Below are 16,726 nucleotides of genomic sequence, written 5' to 3' on the forward strand. Positions count from 1 at the left end.
GATTGTGTGGCTGTGGTGTGTGTTGTTGTGTTCAGAGTCGGTGCTGCGCTACTGTGTGGTGTGGAACACTAACTCGCGCAGCTGTCTGGACGCTCAGGCCGTCCTGCAGGTGCTGCTCACTCACCTGAGCCCAGAGGAGATGCTGCAGTATCAGGGGGCTCGGACTCATCTCGAGGGCCTCATCCCGTACACAGGTGGGTTGTTATTTTTATCCAAACCAACTCACGCTTGATAACATATTGTTTCTGTTGTAAAGTGATTTCTGGCATTTTCATTCAAATATGTATTAAAATCTTGTTTCCTGCAGAGAGACACATGCAGAGAATCGGCCGTCTCCTGCAGGCCTCAATGTTTCTGGATTACATGTGGCAGAAAATGCGTATTACAGGTGGTAAAGAGAGGTAAAAACAAGTTCTCCAAACTTCCTGGTTGTGTATTCATTAACTAGTCAGCGGTATTTGCTAAGGAAAGAATCATTATTTTTGCGCATACCCAGGGTTAAATGGGTCATGAATTGAGAAATCAAATTTTCCTTTGATCTTTTGACATACATTTGAGCTTGAAAGTTTACATACCCCTTGCAGAATCTGCAAAAATGTTAATCGTTTTAACAAAATAAGAAGGATCATAGTTTTTTATACAATTACATTTTTATGATCCTCCTTATTTTGTTAAAACGATTAACATTTTTGCAGATTCTGCAAGGGGTATGTAAACTTTCAAGCTCAAATGTATGTCAAAAGATCAAAGGAAAATTTGATTTCTCAATTCATGACCCATTTAACCCTGGGTATGCGCAAAAATAATGATTTGTTCTGTAAGTTTTGGAACTCAAAACTTCCTCATTAGTCCAAAAACTGCTTTTATTGAAGCCAAGCTCCAAAAACTCGTCTCATTTCAGATTTTGTCACGTTATTACATCTGCAGAAGAAAATCAACGCCTTAGAAAATAGCTTATTACTTATACGTTTTTTTTTTTATGTAAAAATATGGATAACATTATAAGTGGACCTCACAGAACATTTATAATTAGTTTTTAATGCAGTTTATGACCACTTCAATGGATTTGAACAAACCCTTAAATATTAGTATTAAACTTTGGTGCAAAACTAGTCTTGTATGTTGGTGTCATGGGTATGAATTACCAAAATGATCTTGTTAAATAGAACTGTTCTATTACTTTTTCTTTTCTAAGTAAAAGTAAAAGATTTGCTTTTTTTTTTATTATTTAAAAAAAATAATTTTATTCAGGTAGCAAGTTTTTTTCAAAATAGACATCAACATAGAAAAGTGTCACATACAAAATAATAAAACGTTTGTTTCCTTGCTGATCCGACTACAGTTCTGTAGAATTGAGTGTTTGACATGAGTCACCACTTGATTCTGATCTTCCAGGAATTGGGTTTAAATCAACACCATTCTCATAAACTTATTTTCAACAAATATTAAACATTCCTTTCACATATTAAAGAGTAACTCACTAACATCTTATTGTGTTCACTTGTAAAACATCTTACCGTATTTTTTCCCTTGCTGTTTCCATTGACTTTCTCACTTGGAAGTATGTAAGGTATTTTTTCTACAGTTGTGTAAAGCTTCTTCAAAATAGTTACTTCAGTTTTATAGACAGTTTTTCCTGTGAACTTTTAGAAAATGAAGAATGGTAAAATAAAGTTTAACCACAGCTAGTCAATAAAAGTAAAAGTCAATAGTGACAATAAAAGCGTTTGAACTGTATTTGACATCTGAATGAAATATAGTAATATGTAAACAATATGATTTCAGAGCAGAAGCTTCTCCATAATCTTCATATTTTTGGTCGGTCAGGACAGGCTTCACTACCTGCACTGCACTGCACAGCAATCAGCTGTCATCTGCTGTCTTTTGACAGATATTTGCTTTTTCCAGATATTTACTTTTTTTTTTTTTTTTTTTTCTTTGCTTTCTCTGATCTGCTGTCAGTCCCACAATCCACTGTGTGAGCATGTCACTCCTATAGGAATGAATTGAAAACACCCACTTTCTATTCATCAAAGAATCCTGAAAAAGATTTATCACAGTTTCCACAAAAATATTAAGTGGTTCAGCTGTTTTCAACATTGATAATAATCAAAAATGCTTCTTGAGCAGCAAATCATCATATTAGAGTGATTTCTGAAGGATCATGTGACAATGAATGATGCTGATGTGCTCAGCTTTGATCACAGGAATACATTTTATTCATATATATATATATATATATATATATATATATATATACAGTGGGTACGGAAAGTATTCAGACCCCCTTAATTTTTTCACTCTTTGTTATACTGCAGCCATTTGCTAAAATCATTTAAGTTCATTTTTTTTTCCTCATTAATGTACACACAGCACCTCATATTGACAGAAAAACACAGAATTGTTGACATTTTTGCAGATTTATTAAAAAAGAAAAACTGAAATATCATAAGGTCCTAAGTATTCAGGCCCTTTGCTCAGTATTTAGTAGAAGCACCCTTTTGATCTAATACAGCCATGAGTCTTTTTGGGAAAGATGCAACAAGTTTTTCACACCTGAATTTGGGGATCCTCTGCCATTCCTCCTTGCAGATCCTCTCAAGTTCTGTCAGGTTGGATGGTAAACGTTGGTGGACAGCCATTTTTAGGTCTCTCCAGAGATGCTCAATTGGGTTTAAGTCAAAGTTGACTGGAAGGAAGAAATTGGGTAGGCAAAGGTGCACAAGCAACAGGGATGACTGCAAGCTTGAGAATACTGTCAAGTAAAGCCGATTCAAACACTTGGGAGAGCTTCACAATGAGTAGAATGAAGCCGGAGTCAGCGCATCAAGAGTCACCACACTCAGACATCTTCAGGAAAAGGACTACCAAGCCACTTCTGAACCAGAGACAACGTCAGAAGCATCTTACCTGGGCTAAGGAGAAAAAGAACTGGACAGTGAACAGTGGTCGAAAGTCCTCTTTTCAGATAAAAGTAAATTTTGCATTTCATGTTGAAATCATGGTCCCAGAGTCTGAAGGAAGACTGGAGAGGCACAGAATCCAAGCTGCTTGAAGTCTAGTGTGAAGTTTCTGAAGTCAATAATGATTTGGGGGGCCGTGACGTCTGCTGGTGTTGGTCCATTGTGTTTTATCAAGTGCAAAGTCAATGCAGCCATCTTCCAGGAGATTTTGGAGCACTTTATGCTTCCATCTGCTGACAAGCTTTATGGAGATGCTGATTTCCTTTTCCAGCAGGACTTTAGCACCTGCCCACAGTGCAAAAACCACTTCCAAGTGGTTTGCTGACCATGATATTACTGTGCTTTATTGGCCAGCCAATATGCCTGACCTGAATCTATGGGATATTTTCAAGAGAAAGATGAGAAACAGTCAATCCAACAATATACAGATGATCTGAAGGCTCAATAGTGCCTCAGCAGTGCCACAGGCTGATCACTTCCATGCCACACTTCACTGATGCAGTAATTTGTGCTAGGAGCAAGTCATTTGCTGTAATATGTCCTGCCGATCAAGTATTGAGTGCACAAAAGAACATACTTTAAAATACTTGAACTTTTCTGTTTTGCAAATCCATTTTTTGATTGATCTTAGGAAATATTCTAATATTTTGAAATACTGGATTTTGGACTTTCATGAGCTATACGCTCTAATCATCAAAATTAAAAAAAAAAACTTTTGAAATGTTTTACTTTACATGTAGGGAATCTAGAATATATGAAAGTTTCATTTTTAAAAATAATTTATAATAAAAAAATGAACTTTTGATGATATTCTAATTATATGACCAGCACCTGTATATATATATATATATATATAATATTGCCAAAAGTTTTGGGACGCCTGCCTTTAAGTGCACATGAACTTTAATGACATCCCATTCTTAATCCGTAGGGTTTAATATGGAGTTGGCTCACCCTTTGCAGCTATAACAGCCTCAACTCTTCTGGGAAGGAAATTTTACAAGAAATTTTACAAATGCACAGGTGGCAACCTATCACGGTACCACACTTGAATTTACTGACCTCCTGAGAGCGACCCATTCTTTCACAAATGTTTGTAGAAGAAGTCTGTATGCCTAGGTGCTTGATTTTATACACTTGTGGCCATGGAAGTGATTGGAACACCTGAATTCAATGATTTGGAGGGGTGTCCCAATACTTTTGGCTATATATATATATATATATATATATATAGAAAATAGTTATTTTAAATTGTAATATTTCTGGTTTTACTGTATTTTTGTTTAATATATCAAGTTTTATAGTTGGTCTGCTGTTTTTTTTTTTCTTTCTAGTGTGAACTTGGACGATGATGAGATGGACACCAGTCCTCAGTCCATATTTATTATAGACAAGCAACCAATGGAGAGGACAAACACTCAAGCATCTCAGCAGCAACAGGAAGATGAAGAGGAAGATTTGGAGGAGTCAGAAAACAGAGTTGAGCGTCCTGATGAAGATGAAAGTGTCAGCACATCGAAAAGTGCTCATATGAATGGCAAGAAACGCGGGGTGAATCAAGTCGCAGATGAAGGTCATGTGTCCAGTGAGGAGAGTGAAAATGAGGATGAAGTCATGGAAATTTCCACCAAGTCTCTTCCCACCAGATCTACAGGTTCTGCCTTCTGTGAAACAGCAACTATAAGGTGATTGGCTGCTGTAGCTGTCAATCATGAGTCTTTTTATTCAGTACTGTATAGTGAATTGATGGACCACTTCTGATCTTTCTGAATTTTTCCGATTCATCCATACATTGTTGCTGATAAACAGGGGTTTCCTGTTTGTATCACCACATCAATTACAAAATTCTCTTAGATTTTTTTTTTATGTAGTTGTTTGTCATCCTTTAAATAAATATTGTTCCTACCGCTTGGAAAAAAAAAAATAATAAATTTTATTACCCTCTATGTGTTGGAAATTGTGTTTGGCTTAGAGGAGTATTCCTGGTTAAATAAGTTGCGCTCTGTCACCTGCTGTCAGTTACTACAATCGACTAAAAGCCCTTATTTTGAAAAAGCAAGGAAGTTAATGGACAACATTTAAGAATAGGAATAAATGTTAAAATTAAGACCCCTAAAAGGATGATTTGGCAAATTTTACATATAAAATGCAAAATATTTTACCAAAAAGTAATTTTTAACCAAAATATGAGTATTCTACTTTTTTTGGAAACCCATTGAAACTTATGTTATCTTTGTTAAAAGTATTTTCTGTGGTAATGGACAATGTCGCAGTCCACAGAGCTTGTATTTATCACAGAACATTCCTTTAATATCTCTCTGAGCTTATAGCACTGTTCAAACAACCATTTCCAAAAACCATCTTGTATTTTGTGTATTGAGTCCTTTTAATGATACCGTGGCTTTTTCCCGCTTCGGTTTTCCTGAAACGTTCGATATCTTATGCAAGCAGTGAGTCATGTGTGCACTGCTTAAAACAGCACTGAATGTTGGGCATCCCAGATTGCTGTAAGTGTTGTGTGACGCACAGCTTAGCAAGGATGCAGCTTGTATACAATACTCTTTCCTTCTTTACCAAATGTCAAATTCACCTGTTCTTTCTCGAGTTGATCTTGGTCTTTGTATTCTACATGATAGTGTCGTAACCCCAACAATGCATTTCTGACGAGTAGACAAGTCATTTGTCTGAGAGAATGCCCTATTATGACATTTCATTGTAAAACAAGGCTAAAAAATGTCAGAAATCAAGAAACAAAATCTTTCACTTGTTGCAGTCACACCTTGTTACGCAAAAACACCCAGATTTACACTGAGCTTCATTTGTTAATTTTTTCCTCATTGTGCCAGATTTAGAAGACTGTGTAGAGCTTTTGACGGCCTGACTGGCATTTAATCAGATTTACATTTTTATTTTTTAAATATGCTTAAAGGTCTTGGTTATTTAAATATTCATGGTAAAAATTGAATTCGGTTCCTTAGTTGAAAGTCCCTGTGAATCGGAAGTTGCAAACGACTTTTCTCCAGTGTTGACGTATTTCCAAGTGAAACGGAATATTGAATAGAGGGCGGGGTTTTATTTTAGCGCTCCTCCTCTCCATCTCTCGCTCATAGCAGACTAATGGTTGGAGGGGAGTGGCTTAAGCATTTTCAACCCAAGCCGTCAAACTGACGTCATCAGAGAAGGATCGCCATTCCAGACCGGAAGTAACTTTTCAGATTTTGATTAAAGATTACAAAGTAAATAGGGCCAATTTTGATTTCATGATGACTTTAAGGGTACGTTTACGTGACAAAGATGAAATAAAAAAAAAAACACAGATGACAACATTGTCAAAATGATCCCCGTTCACATGGATCTGTGAAAACGACTCAAAACGCTGTATTATTCATGCTAGGCCAGTAGATGGCGATGTCATTTTTTTTTAAAGAAACTATGTTCCTATTGACTGAACATGTATGACGCATGACCTTGCCATCTTCACAAATTTGTGTTTTTGTAGTTTACACTACAAAAGAGTTTACATTCACACTAATGCTTTTAAACCGTTCAAGCACCACAAGACAAATGAGAACGCGCTGTCTGGGAATGTCATGTCTGTATTGAGTTCTCTTTTGCCTTTGAACAAACAATAACACACAGAATTATGCCAAAATACCCGTTTTGTCGAGTATTCTCATTCGAGCAGTCTTAAATGAGTTAAATAACGTGAACAGAACTTAAAGAGTTGTGAGAAAATGAGATGGGAGTCAGATCCAAGTCCTGTTCGGCAGCAAAAAGTCTAAGTCAGATCAGCCTAATAAACCAGTTGCTGTGATGTCTGCCATTAATGTTAATCAAAGAACAAAGGTAACAGAAAATTGTAGCTTTAAGAAATGAATCTATATTTAATTTATAATTCATGTAGTGAAGACTATAAAGTGTTTGATAAAGTGTTTGATTCAATTTCTGTATTTCCTACCTGTCAAGACAGGAAGCTTCAAGGCCACAGGTAAATATGACATTTATTATAATGGGTTTATGTGAATATTGTTTTAAGTTCACTTAAATTAAAAGTTATTTTTAAAGTCTAATAATAGCTTTCGGTTATTCTGTAATGTTGAATGTCTATAATTAATGTTTTTAAAAAATCTCTTTCATAGAGACATCAGTACCAGTATATAAAGTCAAGTCATATTTATTTATATAGCACTTTTTACAATGCAGATTGTGTCACAGCAGCTTCACAGTGATAGAGGGAACATAATTTTGGCTGTACAGCAGCTCTAGAAGAAAATGGTGTCATTGTCCAGCTTAAGTAAGTATTGATTCATTCCGTTGTAAAAATTATTATTATTAATTTAGTTCATTTATCTATACAGCAGCTCTGGAGAAAACAGCAATGTCATCGTCCAGCTCAGTTCAGTTCGCATACAATGTCAATACAGGCAAATCAGTAATATTGTTGAATATTAAGTGTTCCCAACTAAGCAAGCCAGAAGCGACAGTGGCAAGGAACCCAAACATCAGGTGACAAAAATGGAGAAAAAAAAAATCCAGGCGTAGCTGGGAGGCCAGTTCTCCTCTGGCCAACAAACAAACAGTGCATGTTTATGGTTCAGGCAGCATTACAGGTCAGAAGTCAGATTGTGATCAGAACATTCAAAATATTTAATCCAGTTCCATCTGGTTGAAGATCGGATTCATCACGCCAGTATGGAAGACTGGTTTCTTGAGGATCTGTGCCACTGGCTGTCATTTTGATAAGGCTGGTCTAGTTGATACAATCTAGCAGACATTTCAGGGATGTGTTGTGCTTGTGTTTAGCTGCAGGTCCGCCTTCTGATCTGGATATGGCCTGGATCCGGCTGACTACGGTAACCTCGGGATAAACAGAGAAACTAATATTAGCATAGATGCCATTCTTCTTATAATGTAACAAGTACATCGGGTGTTATAGGAAGTGTTCCCAGTTCCAGCTAACCTAATTTATGCAGCCTAACAATCTTTTAATGGATGTGAAAATATAAATTGATGTGTTATGTGTATGCCAGGTTAAAGAGATGAGTTTTTAGTCTAGATTTAAACTGACAGAGTGTGTCTGCTTCCCGAACAATGCTAGGAAGATTGTTCCGAAGTTTAAGTGCTAAATGGGAGAAGGGTCTACCACCTGCAGTTGATTTTGATATTCTAGGTATTATCAAGTGGCCAGAATCCTAAGATCACAATAGACGTGAAGGATTATAATGCTTTAAGAGCTCACTCAAGTACTGGGGAGCTAAACCATTTAGTGCTTTGTAAGTAAGTAGCAAGATTTTAAAATCTATTTGATGCTTAATAGGGAGCCAATGCAGTGTTGACAAAACCGGGCTAATATGGTCATACTTCCTGGTTCTAGTAAGAACTCTAGCTGCTGCGTTTTGGACCAGCTGTAGTTTGTTTATCAGGCGAGCAGGGCAACCACCCAGTAGTGCGTTACAATAATCTAGGTCATGAACGCATGAACTAACTGTTCTGCATTTGTCATTGAGAGCATATGTCGTAGTTTAAATATATTTTTAAGATGGAAGAATGTGGTTTTACAGATGCTAAAAATGTGGCTTTCAAATGAAAGATTGGTATCAAAGAGCACACCCAGGTTCCTAACTGACGACGAAGACTTGACAGAGCAGCCATCAAGTGTTAGACAGTATTCTAGGTTATTACATGCAGAGGTTTTTGGTCCAATAATTAGAATCTCTGTTTTTTTCTGAATGAAGAAGTAGGAAATTACTAGTCATCCAATTTTTTTATATCAACTATGCATTCCGTTAATTTTGTAAATTAAGTTTCATTTGTGCAAAGAAATATAGAGCTGAGAATCATCAGCGTAACAGTAAAAACTAATGCCATGCTTCCTTATAATATCTCCCAAGGGTAGGATGTACAGAGTGAAAAGCAATGGTCCTAGTACTGAGCCTTGCTGTACTCCACACTGAACTTGTGATCGGTACGATATCTTGTTTACTGCTACAAACTGATAATGGTCAGATAAGTATCATTTGAACCATGCTAATGCAATTCCACTAATGCCAACATAACTTTCGAGTCTATTCAAAAGAATCTTGTGATCGATAGTGTCAAATGCAGCACTAAGATCCAGTAACACTAGATACAACCATGATCTGATGATAAGAGAAAATCATTTGTAACTCTAATGAGAGCCGTCTCAGTACTATGGTACGGTCTAAGTCCTAACTGGAAATCCTTGCAGATAAAGTACATGGGATATTAAAATCACCAACAATTTGGACTGTATTCACAGTAATAACTCCAATAGAAAGTCAGCAAATTATTTGGTAAAGTCTGTATGGTGCCCTGGTGGCCTGTATACAGTAGCCAGCACAAATGTCAAACAGGATTTATCATTTACACTACATAACGTTACATAAAGCACCATCGCTTCGAAGGAGTTAAATTTGAAACTAGACTTCTGAATAATACTTAAGATATTACTATAAATTACAGCAACATCTACCGCTTTGCCTTTCTGACAAGGCTCATGTTTATAACAGTAATCTTGGGGGGTGGACTCATTTAAATTGTATTAATTGTCTGGTTTTAGCCAGGTTTCTGTCAAACACAGCACATCTAGTTTATAATCTCTGATCATATCTGTGATCATAAATGTGCAATTAATTATTTATTTAATCGATTGACAGCACTAATATAAAGTAGTTACATTATTTTTGCTACATTTTTGCTAATGCTTACATTACTTTTTCTCACCTGGGCTGGGCTTGCTTTGTTTTTTAATAACAAAAAAAAAGTTATGTTTTTAGCAAATGTAAAGGCCCTTTCACACCAAAAGTGAAACAAATAAGCCTCAGGCTGATGGAAACACAAATTCAGTCAATAAATAGGAAAACAAAGTAATTTGCGTTACTTGTTTGAAAAAGTAACCATGTTGTTGTAAATTTAAAAGTAATGCACCACTTTATTAATTACTTGAAAAAAAAAAAAAAAAGTAATTTGATTACATAACTCACATTACTTGTAATGCTTTACCCCCAACACTGGTAATAATATACTTGCAATTATTAAAAGTAAATTAAAACAGTTCAACACACATTCTTGTTAAACTATGCAGGAAAATTGTCCTCCAAGAGCAGTATTGGACACCCCTGCAAAAAATAAAACTCCAAAAATCCAGTCTTTAGTACATCTATTTTATTTTACATTTACAGGCAATCAGCATGGGGGAAATATGCAAGAAGATCAATTCTCTGAAGAGTGTACAGTATTCAAGTATAATATATGTCAAGATATGCAATGCATATAAGGTACAAGTTATATTTTCCACTATGGAAAAGATTTTGCTTCAAAAAGAAAAACTAGGAAAGACCTAAATCTTGGATAAATATTCTGTAGAAGATTGTAATACATTTTATAGATTGTGTCTGATCCAAAGAGCAGTGTCTCTAGTAGATTATCATTTGTAACAAACATAATATTCTGTTCCAAGAATAAGAACTAAATTTAGTTCTAAATAGAATAAGGTGTAACATATTTGTGTGCACAAGAATGTCTCCTGAAGCTCCATAATTTGTCCATTAAATAATCTTATTAGCATCACACAAGTGTTCTGGTGATGAACAGTAACTCTTGTCTGGACCTGTTCTTCTCAAACAAGTACAGTGCTGGACATCGCACTGAGGTGACCTAACTGGTTCTTTGCAGGTTTTTGCGTGTTACGGTGGTGCAGCGTTTGAGTATCTCCTGAGCTTGGGGTCTAGGTGGTACCTTGGGGGTGGAGGGCATCTTACTGAGACTGGGGTCTGATCGGCTGCCGATCATCTTGCCTTCTGTGGGACTTTCAGGGCTCAGGCTGCCAGAAGAGTTAAGTGTAGGGGTGCGACTCCGGTGATTTAGTGAATCACTGCCAGAGAAGCTGCTTTCGTCGCTGAACTCTTCGCTGTCCTCACTCAGACTGCTTTGCTGACTGTCCTTAGCAAATTGCACTCGGATTGACGGTGGAGTCAGCCGTGCCGAATGAGCATCCGGCAGTCTACCCATTGAACGTGACATCTGCTTATCTCTAGGGTCCAGGGTGCTTCCTGGAGGTAGACGCAGGTTACCCTGGGATCTGCTGAGCTCACGGCCGGAAGCCTGCAGGGAATTGTCTCCAAGATGTTGAAGCTGTGCCAAGTCAAGAGTGGAGCTGGTCATCTCCCTCTGAGCGGGCATCATGCGAATCCGTGGGTTATTGTACGGTTGCAGGTACATAGATGGTACAAAGCCCGCTTTTCGATTGTACCTGAGGAAGAGAGATAAAAAGGCGTCAGGAAGGGGTACCAGGTAATTCAATTTCATTCTTTGGAAGGAAGCAAGGAAGAAGCATCGTCTGCACAAACTGCCAAAACCAGTCTGCAAAAATGAGGATGTAAAGCAAGTGCCAAGTTTCAACAAGCTTCTTCTACACGGCAAACGAGCAGATAAAACATCCCAGCCCGTTAGATAACTGGTGTTCATTGAAGCTGGTTACATCTGCTCATTTTCAGGAGTAAACAATAAGGAGATTTACCTTACTATCCACCAGCCATTGTCAGACTTCTGTAACACCTCCACCACAGACCCAATCTCAACTGATATTTCATCACTGTTCATGGCTTTGTAATTTTTGGCAGCAACATAAAAAATACCTGAAGAAGGGAAAAAATAATAAGATTAGTTTAAGAACGACCTGTTCAACAAATGAATCCATTCAATCCTACGCAACGGCATGGGTTTCCAATCCCGCTCCTGGTGGGCCACTATCCTGCAGAGTTTACCCAAAGCCACTTAAAGGCAAGCCTCCAACCTTAGCCGAAAAAAGCTTAACGCTGCAGTATGCAGGGAAGGAGATCAGAGCCCTTTTTTTTTTTTAATGGATGTCAATGGAGGACAGGCTTCATTACACTGAATAAACTGCTTTTGTGAGGAAATAGCTTATTTAATGAATGGGCAGCCCATCAGCTAATCTCCAACATGTTTGCTCTTAAACATTCGTTTTGGATTTAAGTATTTTTAGTCATGGACAACTGCCCAATAGGTATGATTCAGTTTATGGCTCTTTTTATTAGTTTCTATGGTATCCGCAAAAAGTGATTGACTGTTTGCACAACTCTGGATGAAATTCAGTGACGTCAAGGCTGTAATGTGATTAGTTATCAAGGTACACACAATTTAAGTTAGCAGTTACACTTTCTCCAATGGTAGAGCCACAGATCGTATCTCCCAACAATCAGACCATTTCTGGTTTAACTCCACTTTAACTTTCAGGCAAGTGTTTTGGGGCAGGTCTGCAGGATGTTGGCCTTCAGGAGCAGGATTGGATACCCCTTTACAAGGGTAATTATTTTAGGCTGTTAGTTTTGCAACAATCTGAGAGACAAGAGTTCATTAATTCTCAGTGAGACTTAGCGATATAAGCATAATTAGGTTATATAAACTGTGGTTTCCAAAGCAATGTTGATTCAGAGCTAAGAGAAGAATGTAAAACATTCACAATGTGGCCAAACCAGTTTTATTTCCAGACTAATGTAGCCAGAACACACTAGAAAACACTAAACCGGTCCTTACTTCCGACCTCCACCACATCAGGACCGTCATCACTCATCTCAGCTCTCTGTAGATAAGGAGCAGGAAACCAGGCTAGACTTTTGGCTTCATTCTCCACCAGCCACCATCCTGACAAGAAAAAAGTCAAAAACAACAAGGTCAGCAAACAACAAAAAGCGTTTATAGAGGCTCCATGCTTCTAAATGAGTTCTCACCTTTTTGGTCTTTAATGAGCACATCCACAATCTCATCCACTTCAACCTTGAAGGGGCGATTCTTGGTGTCCTTGGTCTCATAAGTAGCTATGCAGCGGTATGTTTCAGTAACAAAGGGTTGAGTAACATCATTGTTCGTTAAAACTTTACTACTGTCCAGAGAAGTCTCTGATGGCATGATCACGATACTGCAGAACAAAACAGAATCTTTAAATATCTACATCAAAATTCTAATATGTATTTCTTTTCTGCTTTGCTTGTTTTTGCAGTATTAGCTTACCTGTTTTTTGCAAAGTCAGAATTGAGGTCCTGGGGTTTGGGAAGCAGGAACTGGATGAACTCGGAGCTCTGGCAGATACGGGGATCGCTCTTCAGCAGTTCACTGCAGTATTCTTCCAGAGACTTCAGTCTGAGCACCGACTTACTGGGGCTCCACTTCTGCATGTTTTTATGCACTCTTGCAGCTGCAAATGTTTTTTTTTTTTTTTAAATTATTACTTAACAATGAGGGTTGTGCTTAAATTTGCATTGTTTTAAGGAGCAACTGGTAGAGTATTTACCTTTAAATTTGGGAACAATCCTTCCTGACCTTTTAAAGGGGTTTGAAGAAGGGAATTTCTTCTTGAGTTGTTTCTACAGAAATAAGCAGGCGGATGTTATTCGACTCAACTGAAGTAAACATATATGCAGCATTAAAAAAAACAGGCCACATAAATTGTTTTCAAATGAAATGAAGAAAGAGACTCACATGCAGCGTCTTGAAGTCTTCAAGTGATCTGTAAACAGTGATCTCATTTTGATCTGACCAGAGAACAGTGGTCATGTACAACTGGGAAGAATAGGAAGAATATTATTAGACACATTTCAATGCTTCTTTTAAATTACATCAAAGCTCTCACTATACATTACAATCTTCATGTTATTGTGTATTTACGATAGTTAGGGTAAGTACTGAACGATGTTAATTGCCTACCACACATAAGATAGTCTATCCCTGTTTCTATCTGATGTGACTCTTAAAAATGACATGTTCTAGTTTTAATAAATAATTTTATATATGTTTTATTATTTGAAAAATAAAGTTAACTACCACATGAAGCACATTTTTAGGTTAACTGACCAAAAAAAAAAAAAAATTAATTATAGCATAAACTACTTTTAAATGTCTCATGGAGTTGTTTGTAATTCCACATTATTGTTATTATTATAGTATTTATTTATATTATTAATTAATTATACTACACTGATCAATTTGAATAATATGTAATGTTTACAATTGTAATATATTGTAACATTCTCAAACATCATCAAGAATTTCATTCAAAACAACGGTAGTAATGTATCTATTTAATAATGCATGCAAAATGTAAAAATTAACATGTCTTACTTTCGCTGCTTCTTTTTGCATTACTCCAACAAGATGAATATTGACGGGATGTCTTTGCTTCTCCATACTGATCAGGTTATAGGCTACTGTAGTAGATGTGTTGCCTGCAGCTCTTGCTCTGATGTTTGACTGACTGACTGACGGCTGCTCTCTTTCTATTTATTATTGTTCCAGTCAGAGGCGGGAACATGCGCGGCGCGCCCACGTGCCGCATCAACCACGCTCCCGCTGCAATTTCACGAACCGGAGAGTCCGTTATTACGTCACCAATATTCTTTGGAAAGAGCCAGGAATAGCCAACCATGTAAGTGCCACGGCCTCTAGATAGATAGATAGATAGATAGGCCTATTCTTAATTATGTAACACTTTTATAACATGCCTCTCCATGATATGGGAGTTTTTTTTATCTTATTGTCACTTTCAATAAAATGCTACCATTTTCAATTTTCTACTGTCCAGTGACAATTTAGAAAGTAAATGCGACGGAAGCCGAAGATGAACACTGTTTTAGTAATGAACGCAAATGTAATTACGCAGAATGGGGCCGTTCACACAGAACACGTTTATCAATTCCATCGCGCTACTTTTCCATTATTTTTCATTGTTTAAACACGCTCTAGACGGACTTTGACCTTTGCGCTCGCGTCTCTCATCCTTTGCACCGTCTTGTGCGTAACGCGGTGTTCTAAATAGCCTACGCGGCACAAGTTAAAATAAGTTAAAATAAGGTAAATTTTACCACAAAACGCGTTCTGCGTGACTATAGTCGAAAGATAACGAATTCTTACTTCAGTGTTGTTATTTAAGCAGACAGTTTGCCTTGTACATTCAGTTTAACAGCATTAACAGCAAGCAAAAGAGGGCAAGGTTTCAAATGAACAATGCATATGCATTTTAAACACTTACATTATGTCCTTGCTACGTCCATGCAATAAATGTACGTTCTTTAATTAATTTTAACTGCTCATATGACCCATTTCAGTATGCGCCGGCGGCCAAATGACACTTTAAAATCAATCAGAGCTATAAATGTATATATTAATATTTACAAGTAATTTAGGCAACAACACCCCATAATTCAGGCAACAACACCCCGTAATTCGCACCCAAATCTTTGTGCCCGTTTTGGCTTGTGATTGCCAGCCTCTGCTTTTCCACTGCACACTGAGGCGCGTGAGTGTATAACGCTACTTTCTGCTAAGAAAAGAAAAATAGCCAACGGCAATTTTCTTGTTATTTTTTTATTGATTGGGTATTCTACCACTCTTTGTCAAACTTCTCAACACACCGCCCACTTATGTGTTTTTAATAAATGCACAAATCATAAAAAACGTACGCTATCTGTACCTAAATTCTGATTGGGTGAGCAAGGCAGACGTTTGGGTGGGCTCAGCCCACCCCTGCCCATGCCTAGAGCCGGTGTGGTGCCGAATTCCTACCCCTGCCAAATTATTACCCCCCATAGTATTGGTAGGTTTAGGATTAGGTGTTGGGGAGGGGTTAGGATTAGGCAATCAGATAGCGACTTCAACGAGGGGTGTAATAATTTGACAGGGAGTTGACAAACAAAATATATCTATCTTTATCTGTCTCTGTCTGTCTGTTTGTTTGTTTAAAATACACATTGTGGCCTTATCTATGCACTAATAGACAGTGTGAAGAAATAAAATGGTCACAGTGTAAAATATATTTTGTCAGGCCTAAATGTGCTTCATGAAAATATCTGGATTATGAAATCACTTTTTACAGTGGCCCTTCTCCACACCAAAGCAGTGTCATCACTGTGTCATAGAACAATGTCCATAAATTCCTGGATGATGTGCTGTGCACGTACAAGGACAGACTAGACATTCCAGGAAATAGAAGATAAAAAAAGTATTTATGTTAGTGTTATAAGAAGCTTTAAGGAAATAGACGTAAGGCAGGGTTTCCTCTCCGAAATGTGCCCAACCTACACCTTTGCTTACCTTAACATGTTTTGACACTTCAACCCTGCTGACTGTCTTAACAGCATTGACTGACTCACTGAAAAACCCATCAATGAAATATGAGATTTTATTTTATGCAAATAGGTTTTTCTGTGCTAATGTTGTTAATTGTTAATCTCTTCATTAATCTTGGTATTTGCTAAAGTCGTTATTATTGCTCATTTAGGGATATTTGAGAGGAGAAAAAAACTGTTTGTGCTCATTTATACCTTAATTCTTGTGGCTTATTGAAAAAATATGTGCTATTACTTATGATCAGATAATGCAATTTTTGCATGCAGATGAAAAAATGACCTGAGCAGGAACCCAGAACTACAATAGCCATATCCATCATTTAAACTTAAATACATTTAATGTCATAGGATGTCATAACAGATAATTAATGATAAAAACCCTGCATTATACAACAAATCAACTTAGAAATTTATCACAAAAACAGTTGACTTTTAAATCCATTTTATCATGGCATGTAAAAAAGAATTGTTGGTTTAACTTAAAAAAGTAAGTTACTGTCAGAGTCCTCATGTTTCTGTGTTTCCCAGTGTGTCTGATTATTTGATTCCATTCACCTGTTCTGTTAATTACCTGATTTGCTCCCTTGTTTGCTACATGTATTT

The 16,726-nt window shown here is 37.0% G+C and overlaps 2 protein-coding genes across 4 annotated transcripts in view; one reads left to right on the forward strand and one right to left on the reverse strand.

The window, feature by feature from the left end:
• Window positions 1-4,909, forward strand: part of tbl3 (transducin beta like 3) — a 31,797-nt gene extending 26,888 nt beyond the window's left edge. The window contains exons 21-23 of the mRNA XM_051886062.1: window positions 36-194; window positions 308-401; window positions 4,298-4,909. Coding sequence (XP_051742022.1) covers window positions 36-194; window positions 308-401; window positions 4,298-4,652 — 608 coding nt within the window. The 3' untranslated portion in view covers window positions 4,653-4,909. The remainder of the gene's footprint in view (window positions 1-35; window positions 195-307; window positions 402-4,297) is intronic.
• Window positions 4,910-5,046: 137 nt separating this feature from the next.
• Window positions 5,047-14,427, reverse strand: noxo1a (NADPH oxidase organizer 1a). Of its 3 annotated transcripts, XM_051886086.1 has the most exons (8): window positions 14,121-14,427; window positions 13,482-13,562; window positions 13,294-13,366; window positions 13,014-13,197; window positions 12,734-12,921; window positions 12,540-12,647; window positions 11,503-11,620; window positions 5,047-11,235 (listed from the first exon to the last, which is right to left on the reverse strand). In XM_051886086.1, the coding sequence occupies exons 1-8, from the start codon at window positions 14,184-14,186 to the stop codon at window positions 10,641-10,643; spliced, it is 1,413 nt and encodes a 470-aa protein (XP_051742046.1). In that variant the 5' UTR covers window positions 14,187-14,427; the 3' UTR covers window positions 5,047-10,640. The 3 variants fall into 3 exon arrangements, with proteins under 3 accessions (XP_051742046.1, XP_051742048.1, XP_051742047.1); XM_051886088.1 differs by lacking the exon at window positions 14,121-14,427 and having other exon boundaries at window positions 13,294-14,087; XM_051886087.1 differs by lacking the exon at window positions 14,121-14,427 and having other exon boundaries at window positions 13,014-14,087.
• Between the last annotated feature and the right edge of the window lie 2,299 nt (window positions 14,428-16,726).

Source organism: Ctenopharyngodon idella, chromosome 3, assembly GCF_019924925.1.
Source record: "Ctenopharyngodon idella isolate HZGC_01 chromosome 3, HZGC01, whole genome shotgun sequence".
NCBI lineage: Eukaryota > Metazoa > Chordata > Actinopteri > Cypriniformes > Xenocyprididae > Ctenopharyngodon > Ctenopharyngodon idella.

Coding starts and splice junctions, on each gene's coding strand:
- noxo1a (XM_051886086.1), bottom strand. CDS start 14,186: ATGGAGAAGCAAAGACATCCCGTCAATATTCATCTTGTTGGAGTAATG. Junction 13,198..13,293: donor GATTGTTCCCAAATTTAAAG/GTAAATACTCTA, acceptor AAACATTTGCAG/CTGCAAGAGTGCATAAAAAC. Junction 12,922..13,013: donor TCTGACTTTGCAAAAAACAG/GTAAGCTAATAC, acceptor TTTGTTCTGCAG/TATCGTGATCATGCCATCAG.